The following is a 20,483-nucleotide window of genomic DNA, read 5'->3' as shown; positions in this document are numbered from 1 at the left end:
ACCACACGCAACGACAAACACTTTCCCGCTGTCTAGTGTCAATTCCAAAATGGGGTCTGCTAAACGTACGTCTCCGCCATTTTGTGACAGGTTTTTCATTGAGCAAAGGGGGTACGTGTAATGGTTGAATGTAACCCCATCAACAAGATATCCGCCTTGGTAGTTGCAGGGAAAAGGGATCAGGAGTAATTTTCTACCATCCCATGAGATACAAAAAAAAAAAAAGTCGTTGTTGAGGTGGCCAGCAAGGGATAGGAGCAGCTTAACAAAACGCTTACACATTTTCAACAGTAGTTTGCTCCAAGAAAAGATGTACAAAATACTGAAATGACCATATGTTGGCAATGAAAACTTTAACATCAAAGACAATACACAGAAGCTTTAATAATTAATAGGTAGTGACCAAAATATGTCATAAAGATTATTAATTCATTCTTAAATTAAACCATGAGTCTATGTATTGTTAGACATTCTTTCAAATTTAACAACATTGCAAAACATGTGACACTATGTCAAACTACGCTCAGTATAGAGTTGAACATGAACATCAATCAATCAATTTGTGTCATGCTTTTAATTAAGAGTCCCGCACAGATGCACTGTAACACTGTTCAATATGAAACCGGACACAAAGATTGATGCATTTTGGAGGAATATCTGTGAATAAACAGTTGAGTAAATTAGCCTATAGATGTAAATAATGAAAAAGCACATGGCCACCAGTAACCACTGTTGTATTAATAGAAGTCTTGATCTATGACTATACCTAAATATAGAACTGATTTCTGTTGGACATAAGACGTTTTCCCCCATATAATATATTATTGTAGAATGGTATATTTAAAAAAAAATCTCAAATCAGAATAATCTTTATTGGTGTATATTTACACATATAAGGAATTTGACTCCGGTTTAGTGGCTGTCAATGTACTTACACAGACTAATAACACAACAATCTTCAAAATATACACAAGCGATGATTATATACAGGTGAAACTGTCTGTGAAATGTAAACAGGACACATGGTGCAAAGAAGTGAAGAGTGCAAGTGATGGGATAAATCAACAGGCTATATCACTTGAACTGCAGTCTTAAGTAGCTGCATATTTGAAAAATATTTTGAATTATTAATCACTATAATGCTTCAAAAAGTATTGAATTATGATATTGTTAAATGCAATTATAGTATTTATTTTGCAAAAGGGAAACCCTATCTTAATTAGGGTAATATCAGGGAGGTAAGTTACTAAATTTGAGGCCAGTTATACACATACTTAGGCTTTATTTCAGAGTGAAAAAAACTGTATTTTGTCAATAAAATGTAAGGTTGCCCTCCATTACCCGCCTAGTTGCGATAACAAGGGACCTATGTTAATTAGTGTTATCCCCTCCCCCCACGGGACATTTCCAAGTACCTCCTGACCCGTTTTCTAAACAGTGAGACGAGTTGTCAGACGGTCCCTAAAAAAGAAAACAGTCTCTATTGTTCCAGCGGCCGCTCTGCTCTGGCCGGCGCAGTTGCCACATGTGGCCGCAGAGGGCGCTGCACGCATGGCAGGCCGGGCTCCGCGGCCTTCACATCTTTTTGTCTGAGAACTGGATCCCTCTGCCGCTCTACAGTGTGTGCGATAGCCTCGGAGCTGCGTCCGTAACACACTGTCAAACCACTCCAAACGAATACAACCGCGACCAAAAGCATTAATTCAACACCTTCTGCCATGGCGTTTTTAATCTGCCGGTAAATCGGTCGTATTTCTGACTGTTCGCTGGAACTTAGTCCGGGGTTGAATCGGGCTTGCTTTCTGTGTGCATCAGTCTTTATTAGCGAAGCTGCCGCTCTTCTTGCTACCAGCTATTTCTTTAACTTTTTAAACACTCAGCTTCGCGAATGACTGAGCGCCGGCGGAGTATGGGATCCTTGGTGTCTTAAGAAGCGACTGAAGTGGGGTTTAACCGTTTTTGCATGCAAAAACAATGGCAAATTCGACGGGGAAAAATCTACCAGATCAGCGAAGGAAAGGACAGGCTTTCCTGGACGAGCTGCGGCAATTTCACCAAAGCAGAGGGTGAGATTGGGGCGTCTTTATCCCCGAGAAATACAACTTTAAATCTGCATTGCATGTGACTGTGACTTTCACAGAAGTGTTATTTCAACATATGTCCATTTATTTCCCGTGTTATCCCTTCAGATCGCCGTTTAAGAAGATTCCTATCGTGGGTGGGAAAGAGCTGGATCTGAATGCTCTGTATATCAGAGTCGTCTCTTTGGGTGGATTTGCTAAGGTGAGTGGGAACTAAAAGTGGATTTTTCTCCACACTCTGCTGTCTGTCGGTGGACTACTCTACAACTCCGTGTGGACACCCCGGGACAAGTGTAACCCTCCAGGAAGAAAAAAAAACACAACGTTAGTGTGTCGGTGTTGGCCTTGTGCTAGTTTGCCGTGTATCTCTATGCAATGTGGTGGCTTGTGTTGTTGTGTGCTTTTTGAATTGAGAGTCCAACCGCTCGGAGTCAGAGTGCAGTTGGAGCGACTCAAAATTAGCGGGCACGTTTAACATCGATTATCGGCACGGAGCCCGGCCTCGCTAAACACCGCGGAGGACATAGCGTCTCGCCCGGGCTTTTACCGGCAGTTTCCACCCGGGGAAAGCTTCATTTTTTTTTCTTTCTCGCCATAGCCATCTTTCTTCGGCTTCATGGCTGAACACAAAATGTAGGCCTCACAGGCCCATGTAGTGAATACAGTAAACGGTACCAAAAGCTACTCTAAAAACCACACGGCTCCCCGCCAAGCTCAAAGCATTTGTTTTTGGATAGCTGTTGGGAGTTTGGCGTCGTGTGTTTTTTAACGCCAATTTTTTTTTGCAAAAGTCAAGTTAGCTTGTTAGCTATACTGCTAACTAGCCTGAACAGTAACGATAGTATCCTAAAGGGAGTCAGGCAGTTGTACTCACTGATGTGTCAAATGTAAATATGTACGGATAATAAACATATTGTTAGGTCATTTAAACAATATTGTACCAAGTGCTCCGCCACGTTATTTCACCCTGTTCAGCATTTTGACGTGTTTTCAGCAGTTTGAGAAAGTTATTGATTAGGGACTGTGATATTGCCTCATTGTGGGAACCTGTAGCAGACCAGATGGTTGCAGTGGAACCGCTCTTTTTATTGCTGTTGCCGGTGTTTTATCTCCTAACGCTCTCCTTTCCCTCTCTCAGGTCTCTGACAAAAACCAATGGATTGAGCTCGGAGACGAGTTTAACTTTCCGAGGAGTTGTTCCAACGCTGCATTTGCTTTAAAACAGTACTACCTTCGGTAAGTAACCTCGCACGGCCATACAAGCTCTGTTCAGGTAGCATGTGGGAAGTGTTTACAAATGTTAAGATGCAGTCAGCAGGATCGAGCCTCTCTGCTCTCCCCTGCTAGGAAGCAGCACTTGTGCAATACTTTGACAGTGAAGGCATGGTCTACATTGTGTATACTTGTCATGACATGGTGGATATTTACACACTTTCCTTTTCTACACGAGAACTCTAAAAATAACACTTTAATAATCTTTAAAAAAAATATGTGATCCAATGTGTCTTGTGTATATTTTATTAAATCCTGGAACCTACTTTTTAAGATCAGCATTGAGGAGCATTTTGTCTGCCTTCAAACCATAATGTAGTGACAGTTATTCCTTTTTGTAAACAGTGTTGCCTGAGGGCTTTCTGGTTTTGGTACAACACTAATGATCGAGCAGGTCTTGGCGCTGTAATGTGTATTGCACGCTGCCTCTAAGTCTCAACACAGTCAGCTGCCAGTGATGGGAGTCTGGTGTAAAATGCAGCTCTCTCCAACAGCTGGCATTTGTGGTTTTGGTGTTACTGCTTTCTCTGTGCTCCTTTTCCCCCCTTGTTCTTCTTCTTCCCCTCCCACCTCCATACAAACGATTGTTCCCATCACTAGCACCTGCCGGCAGGGGATTACACCTCTGTAGCAGAGAAACTCCTGTGGCCACTCAGGGGGGGATATTTAACAGGCAAATGCAGATCACCAGTTGATATCATAAGCAGAGGCTAATCATCTGTGCAGCTCATCCAAGTTGGCTTTTGATGCAAGTTGCAAGCATATAGCAGCGAGTTTGATCTTAAAGTTCACTGATAATCATCAGCATTGGCTGCATGGAGAACCAGTTCAGACACATGTTCAGTAGACTTGCAGTTCCTCTTGTAGTCATCCGCCTTCTAAGAACTATAATGACCACAAACCACTGCTGACCTGCAACATATTTTGTGTCCATGACAGAATACTTTTGTAAAGCATTGTTTATGGAGCACGGGCATCATGTCATTTAGTGTAATGGTCTGCTCGGAAGCTGGGACAGCTGGCAAGGCAGCGGTGTGGCAGTGCTTGTCCGGTGGAAGCAGCAGCAGTATTAGGATGTTGGCTTTCTGTGATTTGATTTCATAAAAGGGGAACTTCAAGGCTCAGGAAAACACATCATACACAAATCAGTTTTTGTCTTTGTCCAACAGGTTGGGTTTTTTTTCCTGAGTGTGCATGAAGCGCCTTTTCACATAAACTGATCTGATTTGTTGAGCTTCTATTTGGAAAAAAAAAAGTAGGAGGACTAAAGCCAGGCCAGCTAATGTGTGCGTTATCTTATGTCAGACAGCGGTTTTATAAATACCAGCAGTCTGATCTGATCCCTTTTCTGCAGATGAAGAGATGAAGTGCAGAATTAAAGGGAGCTATTTGTTTACCTCATGCCTGTTATTTAATGATTTTTCCTGAAATCGTCACTTGTGTTTTCTAAGAACAGCCAGAACAGCTTGTGTTCACCCCCTTTTTTTAAGTCAATGTAATTATTCCACATTAAGAAAAAAACAAGCATATTTTTCGAAAGGAGGATGAGCCGCAGAGCAAAAAGGAGAGGAGGCCTGACAGCTGAGTCAACCGACATGCCGAATATCCCCACTCGTGTCGCAACAACCATCAGAGCCGCTCTGTAAAGTTTATCTAAGGCAGCTCGGTGTAGTGGATGTCAGAGGCAGCAGCAGGCAGCTCAACTCACGCTGCCCTTTTTTTTCCTTTTCTTTTTTTCTTTTGCTGACAGAGTACGATAGAAATTAGTCCCCCCCCCTCTCTCTCTCTCACTCATAATTTAATCACTGTGGAGGAAATATTTCAGTTTTGCCCTCATCCCAGGTGATCAGAGGTCAGAGGCAGTTCCACAGCAGACCTTTTCTCACTGGAACCGGTTCAGATCCAGCCTCGCTCTCTCTTTCTCTTGCTTTCTCTCTTGCTCAAGGACACTTAAGCTGGGTGGATGTTTGCTAATATCAGGTGTTAATCTCCATTATCCAGTCCAATGACCATCTGTAACCACTGGCTGCCTGCGCTTTTTTTCCCTCTTAAAGCTGTGTCAGCATTTTTTAAGACCTTACTTGTAGATGACAATTAGATATCTTGAACACAGTATCAAGTGATATTTAATGATGCTGTACTTTGGCTCCATTTCTGGCATATTTGGCTCCAAAACCTGATGCTTGTTTTTCTAGGGGTTTTTTTTGTTATTATTTTGGAGAAAGAACCAGGATCAAACTTGTGACCCAGGATGCTCTGTCCGTCCGTCCACCATTCTTTCCCCCTTCCTTCAGTCTGAATGAATAAGGGACGACGGTGATGCGTGCCCCGGCTCCAATCAGCACTTCCCCACTCAGAGCCAGAGTTGAGTGCCAGCTCCCCGCCGCCGTTTATTTGATATCTGAATGTCACTCAGTAATAAGTGAGAGACACTTGCCAGAAACATATTTTTTCCTCCCAACCCCGCCACCCAGCTCTTTCTGGACTTGTTGCAGCACCGCTCTGACATCAGGGGCCTTACCAGTGGTGCTGATTTCATTTCAACTTCGGGGGCGGAAAGGATTCACACTCTGGATTAAAGCGTTGGCATGGAATCACACTGACACACTGAGGGCACATTTGTTGACTAAACGCAGCACCATTTTTTAGGCCAGCTTCATTACTGCAATTGAAGCAAAAGAATATAAGTTTAAATGAGAAGTGTCCAGGTGTGAGACTGTGTGAGTTATCGATCTAATCCACAACACAGCCCAAATCTCACAGCCAGGAAAAATGCTCCAAAGTTTGTATACTTAACTCAAATTCTTGAATATGTAATGTAATGTAATATTGAAATGGATCTACTGGTTTTCTCAGATCTACTACTGAGAGTCCTGCTACAGCTGGAGAAGCTTTTTTACACTTCCATAACTTTAATGTATATTTATTCTACATGTTTACTCCTCACTATGTTTTAAGGGAGCTGTTTAGAGTTGCTAAAAAGCTGCCTCCACTTTTAATATGGTTACACTGATTGAACTTTTTTTCACGTTTCCACACTACAGTTTTCTCCTCCATTACTAGTTTCATATGAGTTCTCTTTTGAAAGTTGTTCACACCATCATGAAGCGACCGAGTCCTGATTTTTTTTTTCTTCAGTAAAATACCATTCAGTTCATCTCTAGGCACACACTTGTAATTTGAGAGTCAATGAGAGGTGTTTTTTGTAATGAGCCCTGTGATGTCGCCACAGTCTTTGACTTTATTTTCCTCCCAAACTGCAGCACATTGTATACAGAAGCCAAGTCAGGTGACAGATACCCTGCTTCAACCTTTGTTTGCCCTCTTCGCTGCATCCCCAGTGGGAGGAAAGTCAGGCCCAGGAGGCACCAACGTTCAGGAACCGCTCTCTTAATCTTCTGCATCAACTTCTCTATCGCTTTGTGTCATTGAGCAGGTTTAGACTTTTAAACAGGGGGACAGTGTTGCCCTGAGATACCCTGTCACGTCGTTACGGATGCAGCGATAAACTGATTTTAGTATTAACCGCTCTTAAAAACGTCATAGTTTTATTACCATAAAGACTCAGCTAAACTGAGCGTTTCTGTTCTCTCACTCTGTCAAAGGGACTTATTATGGTGCATTATTTTTCTATGAACAACAGTTGTACTGTGAGGGGAAAATTAAACACAACTAGACAGTCTGGTAAAAAGATGTCCAGACTGAAGGCGGCACCAGCTTAAAATGCTGTGCTGCAACTAGTTCAGGTACGCAAACTTGTCTTATTTGTGCTTGAGTTGAGCTGCATTAGCTAAAGGAGAAGTGTTCTGGCCATGGCTAATGGACCCAACATTGAAGGACTGTTTACACCAAAAAACATTCAAAGTGGTCTTAGTGAGAGTATTTTGGACACATAAAGATTGGAAACATACTGATGTCCAATTGGTAAAACTTAAAGTATCTGCTAAAGGATTCCAATCCAGGCATCCATGCTCAAATGAAAATAATACACTTCGTAATGACTAAGTTTAAAAAAACATTACTTTAGTGGCAGGTTACCTAATGAGACATTGTGTTAGTAGGAATTAAATAGAAGCAGTGGTGAGCTAAGTAGGCCTGTCACAATAACTATTTTTGTTGGACGATATGTTGTCTCAGAAATAATCACGATAAACAATTTTATTGTCATTTGAAGATCATTTTGGGCATGGGATTGGAGAGTGGATGCTAGCAACGCTCGCTTCTGCAGCCTCCACTCAGGACGTGCACAGTGAGGAATGGAGTTAATTACTTGCTTAGCCAATGTAACATGAATAGCCTCTTAGCTGCTAATGTGAAGTGTGGCAATATTGAGGTAAAAAAATTATCAAGGTCATGTCCATGTATCATACGATACGTCTATATATAGACATGATGATGATGATTACGTTATTGTGCAATAAGTTGATAATTATTGTGACAGGCCTAGTGACAAGTTCCTTAAGGAGACGTTGAGTTGAATTAAATATAAATATGCCAGCTATCATCTTAACCAATGGCAACCAAGTGGGAAAAGGAGCATTGCACCATTATATAAATGAACACTCAGCAAAATGACATGTAATTCCCTCAGTGTGAGTGTTTACGTCCTGTTGTTTCCTCCCATATGTGAGTGAACATTAGGTAGGACTAAGTTCATATGGGATCTTGTTGACTGCCAGCACTATACCATGGGATCTAATTAATTGCAACTCAGTGATTAATAACACCTGTGTGAGACATTTCTTTCTGACATTTTTGAACTAAAACTTGCAAATTGGGCTTTCTTGCTCTGTTGCGAAGGCCGGTTCTCACCATCCACAGTGATGACAGAAAGGAACCAGAGCTCTAAGACACCTTCTTTCTGCTGAATCAACCAGCACACAGTCATCTGTCTTTGTCAGAGTTGAACACTCTGCTTCCTACACAGTGAAAATCATCATTTCACACTTTTATATTATGTCACCTTCACCGCCTTTGAAATGCTTTTGTGTAACAGGTGCGTTCAAATTTCTTTCCAGGTTTACTCCATTCAGTACAGATTTGAATGTTTCACGTTTTTAAATATTAATCCTCCCTCGTGAGCCCACGTTCAGGGGCCCGCAAAATTCCCATGACCCCAGCAATTAGACTAGCGTTTTAGTCCTCATGTGAATTTGAGCACGACGTCTGTTTTAAACCATGAATAGAGCTGCAACTGTATTTTAATTAGTGCCATTTTAAACATATTAAATTTCATTTTCTCATGGAAAAAATGTCAGTCGTAGCAATCTCCTGTGGCCTCGTCTGCATATCGAGCAAATACCATGAAGGTTTCTCAACCAAAGATTGAGCAACTCTCGAGTGCAGCCTTTTTAAGTTGAATTATGTCATATGGGGTCTAGAGGTGTAAAGGTTCATTTCGTCACCCAAGCAATTACTGTCAAGATAGTTTAATAATCCAATTCAATAGTTCTAGTGCTTGGCAGCGCACCATTTAGCTGTAGCATGCTTATGGATGTATGCTAGCCAGCTGAGCTTGGTTACCCTGGTTACCCACGTCAATGTAGTATGGCTGCAGTCATATTATTAAAGCCTGGTCAAGTTATGCTAACGGATTTTCGCTACCTCCCTTCACTTTAATTAGCAGGTGTGAAGCAGGACTTGACTCAGGTCTTGAGGAGTTGTAACATTTATTCACTGCTATGCTCACAGCTAAATTTCAGACATTTGAGGTCTTTTGTGTGTAATATATTAATAGATTACTCTTATTGGCTTTTTACTCTCTCAGCTTTTACTGCACTTACAGTAATATGTACATAAAAAAAATAGGTAAATGACAAACACTTTATTTTAGGAGGGGCAGGTGTAGGTGAAGCGTTGATATCCTCTCTCTCTGTGTCTCTCTCTGTCTCTGTGTCGATTTCCTTTGAGTTCAGTCTTTCGGAACAACCATAAACACATTTCTGATGTGGTCGGACAACACGCCACAAGAACCAGTTCTGAGCGACCATAAATCATTATAAAGCAGCTGCCAGCAGGTGTCCCGACTCCAGCACAACTAAACTGTTTTGATAATAGTTGCAACCAACTATCCACAGTTTTTTGTTTTTCCTGTTATATCGAAGGCGTACCAAACTGTGTCCCCAAAAACCAAACTGTGAATTTAGTGTACTGTTACGCCCTCTAATAGAGACCTGGATGAAGTTTGGAACAGGCAATTACCAAAAATGTATTACAGACATTCAAAATGATTCGGAGGCACATCTGGACTGTTAATTTTAAGGCCTTTTCACACATCATGCTATTGTGACATCACTGTTGCTCCTAAAAACAGTGAAACATGTTGAACAGTAACCCAGCCTCCCACCACAGACACATCTCACAACCTTTTTTTCCCCCCGTCTCTGCGGGTGTTGATTTTCACACCTGTTATGAGATTATTCTGGTTACTTCTCACTGTGTCTGTTGGTAGACGATACACAGCGAGAAACACATCTGAAACATCTGGATGAAGTGGCCTTTGATCTGGCTTGCATTAGCCGTGGTTTTTTATTCTCTCCCACCCCCCACCCCCACCCCCCTGCCTCATCTGAGCTCCTGCTCAGACTTTTAGAGATGCTCTGATGACGAGACCGTGCAGACCAGCATGTCTGTCTCTGCCTTTTTTATAATATATGTATACACAGCATAATGACAGACTTTTGCACAAGAACTATAGCACAAACTTGCTATCGTGTATAACATCTGAAAGCTCTTAAGACTTAGTGTTTTTTTGCCTGTCTGTAATTTGACCCGCTCTCCAGCAGTGTTGGCCGCCACTGATAGTCTAATCTCTTTCTCTCAGTCTCTTTGGTATCCAGCAGATGGACAGCTCTGCCTTGTACTTGACAGTGGCGCTACAATCTGGCTAGAATCTGTTACAGCACTTCTTTTTTTTTAACAAGGCTTGTATGGTTAAAACGTTAGCTCTGGGATAGATTCTTTGCTGTAGCTTTTAATGGACAGTAGTAGGGTAAAATGTCTGGGAATGCTTTACTATTTAATGAATGGGAACGTGGTCTCATGGACTTTTTGAGCCTACTGTGTATTGGCTGTGGGTCTATAGTGGAAGTAGTCATTTAACTTGCAAAGTCTAAGTCAAAGCATTATGAATCAGTGTGTTGGTGCAACAAGGAGATTTTGTTGTGGTGTGCACTGTCAGCAGTAATACACTACCTATAAGTCTCCACCAGTGTTATTCTCTCCACTTTATCTCTAATGCCACTTAATAAGAACATATTCATAGAGTGTCACAACTGAGAGAAAAAAAAAGAAGAGGACCAGCAATAGCGCCAAGGAGAAGTGTAGCTTCCCACTATTGATGACAGAAATGTACTGTAATTTAACACTCTTCGTAATTACGTACGGACAAAAAATGTACAAAGCTCTGGCACTTTTTCTACTGGACAACTATCACCTGTGTCGCCAGTGTTCTAGAGGAACTTTTCTACCATCACAAAACACCTAGTGTCACCCTTTTGGGAAACGCTACAGAAACAGGGCGGAGGTTTCTGGTACAATCTCACCTACTTCCAAGGTGCATGGAGAAGGGAGGAAAAAGTCCATAGAAAGTCAAAGCTTCAGCAACACTTAGTAGTAAAGAAACAACTTTATTAATGGAAAGAGTGAGCCACCGTGCATCACTGTTCACCGGTCACCGTGGAGACATGACCACACTGATAACTAACCGGAGATGTTTGCAATCCCCAAAAGATTTGAGTGGTATTAGTATTGCTTAATCTTCCTCGCTGACCTTTCTCTCTCTCTGTGTGTGTGTGTGTGTGTGTGTGTGTGTGTGTGTACTCGTCACATGAACGTCACACAAAGCACACTGGTCAGTATTGTAATTAAGTTAGCTGAGCTTGAATGGACAGTTTGCTTTCATTTTAAACCTGTCAGGAGTGTTTTGTTTTCTGATGAGTGCTGTCAAACTTATTACTTCACACTACTACTCTGTGGTGTTTACTTTTAAGCTTCACAATATTGCGCTGCTGTCAATAAACCACCACCTTCCTCTTCCTCCTCCGTCAACCCAACTTCATTAACTCCCAGCAATCACATTTCTCTGCAGAATTCAGCAGTGAGTGTGTGTGTGTGTGTGTATATATATATATATGTATGTGTGGGTGTTTTTGCATGTCTTGAGTCCACGTCCAGCAGGGGGCAACCAACTCCCACACACCACCACCACCACCACAGAGGGCATTTGGGGGAAAAAAAAAGCAAGGAGACTCAGAGTAATTGAAGCCAGGAGTATTTGCACTCGTGTGATCCAGATGACCGTAAATAACACAAGCCCTTAATGACAGCGGTTGTTTGCGACCGCACATCTCTTCATCACTTCTCATGGCTCGTCAGCTGCACCCCCCCTTCTCACTCTCACTCTCTCCCTCTCCCCTCACCGGTTGCACTTGCCGTAACATTTTTGGAGGGAAAAAAACGCACAGGTGAAGCGTGGCAAACACGTTTCCCTCCTAAACGATTGGAGTAAAAATGATGAAAGCCCGCTGTTTTTATTTTTTTTCTCTCTCTCCTCTCCTGCTACTCAAGTGGGAGGGGATTGATGTTCCTCTCGTCATGCATGTATGAGGAAAAAAGAAAAAAAAAAAGGAAGTGCAGGCACAAGCAGCTGCAGTCGACCCCCCCCCCCCCCCCTCTTCCCTTCCTCCCTCCCTGTGCACCCACCCATCTTTAGCCTCTTTCTGCTTGTGCCCAGACAGCGGTTGATGACGCTGCATTCAGGAGCGGGGCCTATCTCTCTCTCTCTCTGTGCTCGCTCCCACTCTCCCTCTCCCTCTCTCTCTCTCTACAAATGAAGCCTGAGTGTATTTATAGTCCAGCGTGTCACCCGGCAGCCAGCGGACGGGGGATTACCTTGGCCATGATGAACAAGCAGGGCCTCATTCAGAAACAGGCGCTCGCTCGCTCGGTGACTCACGGCCACACAGGCAGGGTTCACCACACTATCACTGCTGAGGTATTTTGCTGTGTGTGTGTATGTATGTGTGTGTATATATATATATATGTGTGTGTGTGTGTGTGTGTTTTGTTTGTCTGGCAGATCCCCCCCCCCCCCACTCCCGCTTTATTATGAGATGTTTCTCAAATCCAAGAAAGCCTGAATTGGTACTCGCACGCCGGAGGAGAATTTTTCTTTTTTAACCGAGTCGAGTACAAACTTCTGGAGAACACGAGAGCGGAGAAGGATTACGGTTACAGATGAATCGCTTGCTTGATGTCGGCTCGCATCCGCTTGTGTTTGGAGCCAGTTCACTTGTTTCTACTGCAGGCTGTTGCGCTGCGAAGATGGGAAGTGGTGTTAATCAAATAACCCGACCGACATCTTTTTGTATTAACCTCTTAAACCTCAGAAGGATGCCCCGCTCTTTGGTCTATCACAGTCTTTAGTGGGTTGACATTTAAAGTGAAGCTTCTGGCATCATATGAAACTAGATGACCAAAGTCTTCTATTGTTAGGAGGCTAAATAACACTCTAAAGTTGGTCTAAATTTTGGTGTGGGGGGGGGGGGGGGGGGGGGGCTGGTATTGGTGTTGTATTCATGTGTGATGATGTTAGTCTCCATAGTAACGATTTAATTGTCGTGTGAAACTTGACCTCACTTTATAAAATGACCTATTGTGACTTCTGGGATAATCACAGCCCCATACAACTACACAACCACAAACTAGAGACCTTGAGCATTCACTGCATCTAGGGATTCCCCAGGTATATTAACAATAAGGGAGAATTTCTGTAAAATGCAGTTTTGATTTATTTGATACCACATGACGGCACAAATTATAAGTTCCTCAAAATAGATACATTTTTGCACTTAATAAAAGTTATTAACCCAGACATTGCTAACATTGCTTCCTCCTTTTTACGAGGTTCTAAACATTTTTATACACGCTGCTTTCAAAATTTGAAGAGGTGCCTAACAACAAAATACAATGTATGTTACAGATTTTTGACTAGAAAAACATCTCAAATTTATCTTCAGGTTCCCAGCTTCCAGATAATGCATACCACTTCTGTTGTGCTGTTACCTCCCCCTAAAGACCCTCCCACAGATAAAAGTCTGGCACTTAGTTTCCATTCCTCCTATTACTGTACAACTACAGTCTGATCTGCCGGCCACTGAGCACTTGAGGTTAAGAGCTTTGCTTTAAGGGCAAGTGGTGATAATGAAGGAGGGGCAAGTGGTTCTTTTTCCACGTTCCCCTCCCACCCAAAATTATCCTGCCGATCCTGCAATTGAACCGACAACCTTCCAGTCACAAGCCCTCTTTTCTCTAACCTTAACTGTACCGCTGCTCTATGTCTGTATGATTCCACCGCGATCTCACTGACTATCTTGGCGCTCTCTCTCTATCTCTCTCTGGTCAACCTTCTGTTATGCAAAGACACGCTTATCTCACGCGCTGCTCGCTTTTAGCCTCAGTTCCTAAGTGGATCATGCTCCACCACAGGCTCGGTAAAAGCGGCAGTCACAAGCCCAGAAAACAACCTCTAAACTAGCAGCAGTTATTGATGGAAGTCGCCATAAACATTACATTAAAGAATGACCATCAACTTGTGTAATTGTGTTTTACCCCCATGTACACATCACGCTGTAGTGGATTCACATTTATCTGGAGTGTAAGTAGTAGTCAGAGGTTTTAGTTCTTGAAATTCTCCAGCTGTCTCAAGTGTTTATGACTGTGGTGTTCCTGACTGTAAGGAGGACACTGTGAGGTCTTTTCCCTCCAATTTTCTGTTTATAATCGGGCGTCTGTAGGTGGTGCTCTTTGTCCTGTTGCTTGCTCTGCTCTGTATCCACTTGTTTATGCCTGTGTAGTCGGATTGGGTTTATGTCCATTCAGCTGATAAGCCCGTCTCACTTAAGCAAAAGTCTCTTCTCCTGTCGTCCCATTAATTAATATACTGGTGTTTTCTGTAAGTCATGAGCATTAGAAGAAAGGTTTATGACCGGTTTGCTACTGTCACATTGAGGGACATTGACTGTCCTGTCCTGTAAAGTCAGATTGAATTAATTTCCCCTGTCATGTGTTAATTGCAGAGAGTGTGGGGATTTGCTGTTTCAGCAAGTCGTGATTCATTTCACTTTTTTCTTTTTTTTTTTTTTTTTTTTTCTTTAAATAATCTAAAAGCTGTGACTCTTGTTGAAGGATTCTGTCTCGCATCAATGACCGGCTGTTTTTCCCTCCAACCCCAGCTATAAACATGTGATGTGATTGGACATGTGAGCGGTACAACAGCTGGTGTACTGTATGGTTTGAGAAATATCCAAAAGAACTAGTACAGTAGCTTTTTAAAGTGGAAGAAGCAGGTTGGAGTTTAACATTGAATTTCTTTTTAAGGTAGTATTTGTGCTGCTACTACAAAGGTAACCTGTGAAGTTTTAACTGCTAGTAAGGTTATGAAGCAATGTATTAAAAATGGGTCTCCCTATTTGTATGAATTATGCACACAAAGATACAGTTCATGTGCTAGCCTTGGCTTCATGCTATTCCTCCAACAATAATCCACCAACAAATAGCCGTAGTGATGCACAAACTAAAACTACTGGCTATTAAACACGAGTGTGAACAATACAGGATTTGAAATAATTTAAAAAATGAGCCTTGTAAATGTTTTATGAGGAAGGAAACACATTCAGCACATTCTTTAGACTTCAAGGAAACACACACAATGTTTGATAAACCTAATTTCTATGTAGAAGAATGCTCCAGAGCGTACCTTAACGTGCATTTTACCATCCAAATACTGAAATCCTAAACAAACAGAGGTGTGTGTGTGTGTGTATATAGAGAGAGAATATGAAACGGTATGTTCTCTCTACATCTTTAACATTGTAGCTTCTGTTTTTGTAGCGTGAATCCTCTTCAGTTAAAGCTGTATTTATGTAACAAATTCAGAATAACACACAGTGAGGCGCACCGATGCTGAATCTTTGAAGAGAAAATGATTTCTGTCACCTCCAACAATTGTCATGTTTTGGGAATCTCAAACACATGACAAAATGTATGAAGATAATGTCAGAAACAGGATGGAGACCTCTCCAAGCTTCATACAACGATGGGTTTTTTAAGCTTCAAGCCATCTCCTGACTTTTATTTTTGCGGTTTATTAAATATGACAAACCCGCAGGAGCTTAAGAGGAGACAGCAGAGTCTGTCACACAGTAAACAGTTTCCCCTCTAATGGGGGAGCTTTGTTTGTCCTGATTCTCACTGTTTAGTCGATAGAAATTCAGAGTTTGTACTCGGCGTCACAGAGGAAGAGAGATGCCTCGGCTTCAAGGCGTCTGTGCCTGCCCCACATACTTTAAAAAAAAAAAAAAACAACAAATCTTTTAGTCAGCGTTGGAGAGAAAGTGGAGCACGAATTCGCAGCATGCAAGCAAGTTTTGGCTCACGGACTGTTTGTTTCTCTCTCTCTCTCTCTTTTTTTTTTCTCCTTTCCCTCCTTCGCAGATACTTGGAGAAGTATGAGAAAGTCCACCACTTCGGCGAGGATGATGAAGAAGCGCAGCCGGGGAATCCCAAAGCCTCTCTTCCAATTGGTGCAATTCCCAGCTCTTATAACTACCAGCAACACATTGTATCAGGTAGGAAGGCTGTACTCAGTATTCAGCAGCTTTTCTTTTTTTCTTCTCACTCAGCTGGGTTTCAGTTTGATTGTTCTCAGTCACTTCTATATCATGATGGATGGATTTTACTTTGTTTTTTTCGTCTCTCTCACATCCTCATTTTCTGTCCAGAGTTCACCCCGTGTGTCTCTGTCTCTCTCAACTGAAACCATTTATCCTCACCCAGACACAATTACAGGAAAGTGTTACTACATCAGAGCTCCATGTGTGAGATGCATGGGTCAAGCAATATGCACAGAAATGTGTCTCAAACAATCAGAGGCAATCAGTTTGTTTCAATGACAGTGCAGTTAGTTGCATTTATTCCACAGAAGAGGAAAAAACCATGCTGAGGAAGGAAGTATGATACAGGGATGCCACGAGTTTGGAAAGTGCTTGGATGTAATGAGCAATAAATATGGATTTAGCCAGAATCTCTGTTACCATTACCTCAAAATTCAGCTATGGAATTATTTTTTCAGAGGTGTTCCTAGCTCAAATATGTAGCTGGTCGCCTTGGTAACCTACATTGTTTACCCCCCCCCCCCCACTCCCCCTTTCCTCTTTGTAAAGGTGACACACAAGCTATCATCAAGTGCGCCAACCACAACCAGCTATCAAGAGAAAATAATGACTGGATGTGTTGAGACAACAAAGACGACCGCGTTCACCCCGTTACGCTTCTCACGTTGCACATTTTAATGAGATACTGCCTCATTTGCATAATATAATGATAAAGAAAACAATATACACACAAAAAAAAATATTGCATTTGGGTCTGTATTAATCTGGTGAAGTTTCACGCTGATGGAATAAAAAGGATTTTCTTCTTATTCCCAAGCGATGCCTCACCCTTACATGTTCTTTTCTCTAGACTGGTATTTATGGACATCAGTGTGAATTTTTGGCCTTTTTTGGAATGATTTAGTCCTTGAAAAGTGCTTGAAAAGTCCTTGAAATGTAGCAATTCAAAAAGAGCGGCGACCTTAATGATTACTGGCTGTAATTTAAAGGTCCAGTTAGCTTTAATTTCTCCAACAGGCTTCCTGCTGCAATTGTCAAACAGTCAATTTAAACTAGTAGAAAATTCAATGTAGTGTGATGAAGAAAAATCAGCATTTTTTTAAAACCAGAACAAACATCCTCCAAATTAAGCAGTCTTTTCTCCTTTTTTTTCATCTGTTGGCTCACATTTTATAGTTTCCCTCTTTTTAAAGTCCGTTTAAAAATCCTTAGTTTTTCAAGCATAATCTCCATGGAGATTTTTATTCACAATCTCATGACGTAGGTGCTCTTGAACCGTAACCCCCCAACTATTTAACATCCCAACCGCTTCGTCGGACTCATTTCTGAGTTGGGGGGAGTTGGGGGGAGGGGGCAAGAAAATTTCTCTCTCTCTATCATTTGAGCTTTATGTCGCCGCTTGTCCGGTCGGTGAGCTCGATGCATCGTACGTCACATCTATCACTTTTATTGCACGGTGACTCATTTAATTCAGTTCTCACCTTGCTGAAGCTCCGCCATTGTTTTGAACCAAGGCTATGAAGCATGCATTTACAGTAATTGTTCTGCCCGGCTCATTCCACCTTTCTTGGAAGTTACACACACACACACACACACACACACACACACACACACACATAAAAAAAAAGAGAGGGAAAAAAAGCAGGAGAAAAGCATTGATTAATCATGTTGTAAGCCGAAGCATGCCGCTGCCTTTCATGATGAAAGAGAGAGCCTCTGAGTAACCACATCACATTTCAAACACAATGTTTTTGTTTCTTTTGTGCCGACTCTAGCCAAGGCCAGCCTCTTGTCTGTATTGTCAGGCGGCGCTCGCACACAGTGAAGGCGAGCTGTCCATTAGCCTCACAGCGCTCTGAGGCAATTGACTGTCCTGCCAGCAGTTATTGATGAAGAGGAAGGGGAAGCATTCGTTGGTTTTTCTCTTTACCTCAGTTTAGATTAGAGGCTCTAACCTTTTTGTTTTTTAAGTCGAAGGCTCTTCCACCGCCCACAGAGCTGATTGACTTCAAAACACAACCATGGCAGGAAGAGACACACGACCCCAGATATTTATCTTTGCAATTGTATTCGCTTTGAAAGTTTGTTATTGTGAGTTTTATGCTTTGCTTGTAGGAGCGGACATGTGGAAGTAAAGGCATTGTCATACTGAGGATGAAACAGCTACTTTGGGAATTCATGTTGACAACATTTGGCTCATTGTTTTGGTTATCCAGACCACAAATTTACCGTTGCTTCACTCGCACCACACTCGCAGTGTCAAGCAGCTGTATAAACCCTCACTGTGCACCACCTGCCCAGCACCAACCGGCAGGCGCACAGTTAGCGACTATTTAGCAGCTGAAGAGCCAGATGTTTCCCTCGGGAGTCGGTGGAGACCAAAAGCGGAGCGAAAGGAGTGTTGTATTTGGCAGGTGGCCAGAAACACAACTCTGTATCAACTCGTAGAGTAAATATGTTTTTAAAAATGGTCAAATTCTCGTACTCAAATCACCAGAATAATCGTATTTAAATGTAAGATTAAGGTTGAAATGGTGCTGTGTTGCTTCAACAGACTCAATGACGGTTAATTATTGGACCGTTGCCGTGGAAATCTCTCACTGAGCTGTGGCCTGTCTTGTCTCGCCATGTTTTGGTTGTTGGCCAACAACAGCTGTTAATTCCCTTTGCTTATAATAGCTTGTGTGTTGGCTTGGGCGGTATTAAGGTATTAAAGTATGACACGGTATTTAGAAATCCAGAAGGTATTATTTTCAATACTGTCAAATATACAGACGCTCTTCTTTCTATTGCAGTGATACGGAGATGCTGTATTGAGCTGATTTATTGTAGTGCACAGCATATGCCACTAGGGGTCACTCTATTCTGACGGAACAGGACGCTTAGCTGAGGAAGATGGCGATAGCGAGTGATGAGGATAACATAACATAACAGGACAGAAAAATGCCTTCTTTTGGGTTTACTACTGACTGCTGCATATAACTTTATGTAGAGAAAGACCACCCGTCATCAGGGCCTATTGTGCGTAGTTTAATCGATACGTGCAAATCTAGCACTTATAATGCAGGAAATTCCCACACATATTTACAGTGATGTATATAAATGTTCAGCCAACATCTGCACAGGTGCAGAATGCAGGACGACTATTTATTCATTATTCTATGAGCTATAATTATCTAAACACAGCAATACAAATGGCATCATATACAGTATACAGTCTGAAAAAATAGATGCCGCCCAAAAGTCTACTTGTGTGTCAGATGGGATGCTGTAGAGTGCAGGTGTTGGAGGGATGAGCAGTGACAGGCAGCTTTTTTTTTTTTGAACGGAGCAGTCACAGCTATAATAGCAACTCTGCTGAATTACATTTGCCTGCACAAACCCTTTTCAGCATGGAAATCAAATTTCACTCAGCAGGACCTCCTCTCTCTGTTATGATTGCTTTCCAGAGGCAGCAGCAGTCTACAAAGAATCGGCACCAAATAGAAACATCCAGCATATGGAAAGACGACACCTATACACACATACACGAAATGATTTGAAAATAGAAAATCAAACCGCAAAATAGGAGGAAACTTTTTTTTCCCTTCTTTTTTTTCCTCCTCCAGCAGATAGCACTTTCACAGACTGAATCATCTATCATCTAAAGCCACTGAATAATAAGATTCACATAATGATTCTTTTTCCCACACACACAGTATTTCGAATTAAAAGTCTTTTAATTATGAGAAGCTCATCATGGAGGTTGAGTCAGAGGCAAACACAATTAAAAGTTAGAGAACATTCGTGTTCCTCGGTCAGACAAGACACGGCTCATCGGACTAATTTGAAGCAAAGGAAGCTTTTACCCAACAGCTTAATGCCCCATTTGGTTTGCTTAAACTCGGCTACAAGGAAAAATAAATCTGAGCTCAACTGGTTGAAGGTGGACAGAGGCTGCAGTGGTACAACTGAGGAACTACAATATTCACTATTTAAAAACCAACATTTTCTTCAAGTATACTCTGCACGTGGACCTGTCGTGATATTTGTTGGACGATATATGGTCTGCAAAATAATCATGATAAACGTTATTGTCATTTGAAGACTATCACTGATATAATGATAATATAGCATAATAATACAATTGGGCTCATGTCTGTGATCAGGGTTATGTCCATGTATCATACGACATGTCCATATATAGACATGATGTTGATAAGGACGTTATTGTACGATATTGTACAATAAGTCGATTACATAATTATTGAGACAGACCAATCTGCTCCATCATGCTTTATTTCTTCACTGTATCTACTCCAGTAGTAATAACATTGTGAAGCTTTACTATTAACTGTTAAATGTATTGAGGATTAATCATTACGACTCTTAGTATTATTTTCCCAAGTCTAAGACCAAGAGTGGCCAGTTGGAAGTTTTCGGAGCATTATCCTAACGTATTTGTTTTTATTTTTCC

General features: G+C 41.8%; 1 protein-coding gene across 1 annotated transcript in view; it reads left to right on the top strand.

Annotated features, from left to right (window-relative positions):
• Positions 1–1,604: 1,604 nt before the first annotated feature.
• The window catches only part of arid2 (AT rich interactive domain 2 (ARID, RFX-like)), a 36,197-nt gene continuing 17,318 nt past the window's right edge, over positions 1,605–20,483 (top strand). Inside the window, exons 1-4 of the mRNA XM_053313875.1 lie at positions 1,605–2,066; positions 2,190–2,283; positions 3,220–3,317; positions 15,849–15,982. Of these exons, the coding sequence (XP_053169850.1) occupies positions 1,975–2,066; positions 2,190–2,283; positions 3,220–3,317; positions 15,849–15,982 (418 nt within the window). The 5' untranslated portion in view covers positions 1,605–1,974. The remainder of the gene's footprint in view (positions 2,067–2,189; positions 2,284–3,219; positions 3,318–15,848; positions 15,983–20,483) is intronic.

The sequence above is a fragment of the Scomber japonicus genome, chromosome 23 (genome assembly GCF_027409825.1).
Source record: "Scomber japonicus isolate fScoJap1 chromosome 23, fScoJap1.pri, whole genome shotgun sequence".
NCBI lineage: Eukaryota > Metazoa > Chordata > Actinopteri > Scombriformes > Scombridae > Scomber > Scomber japonicus.
This window is presented reverse-complemented; position numbering and strand designations above follow the sequence as displayed.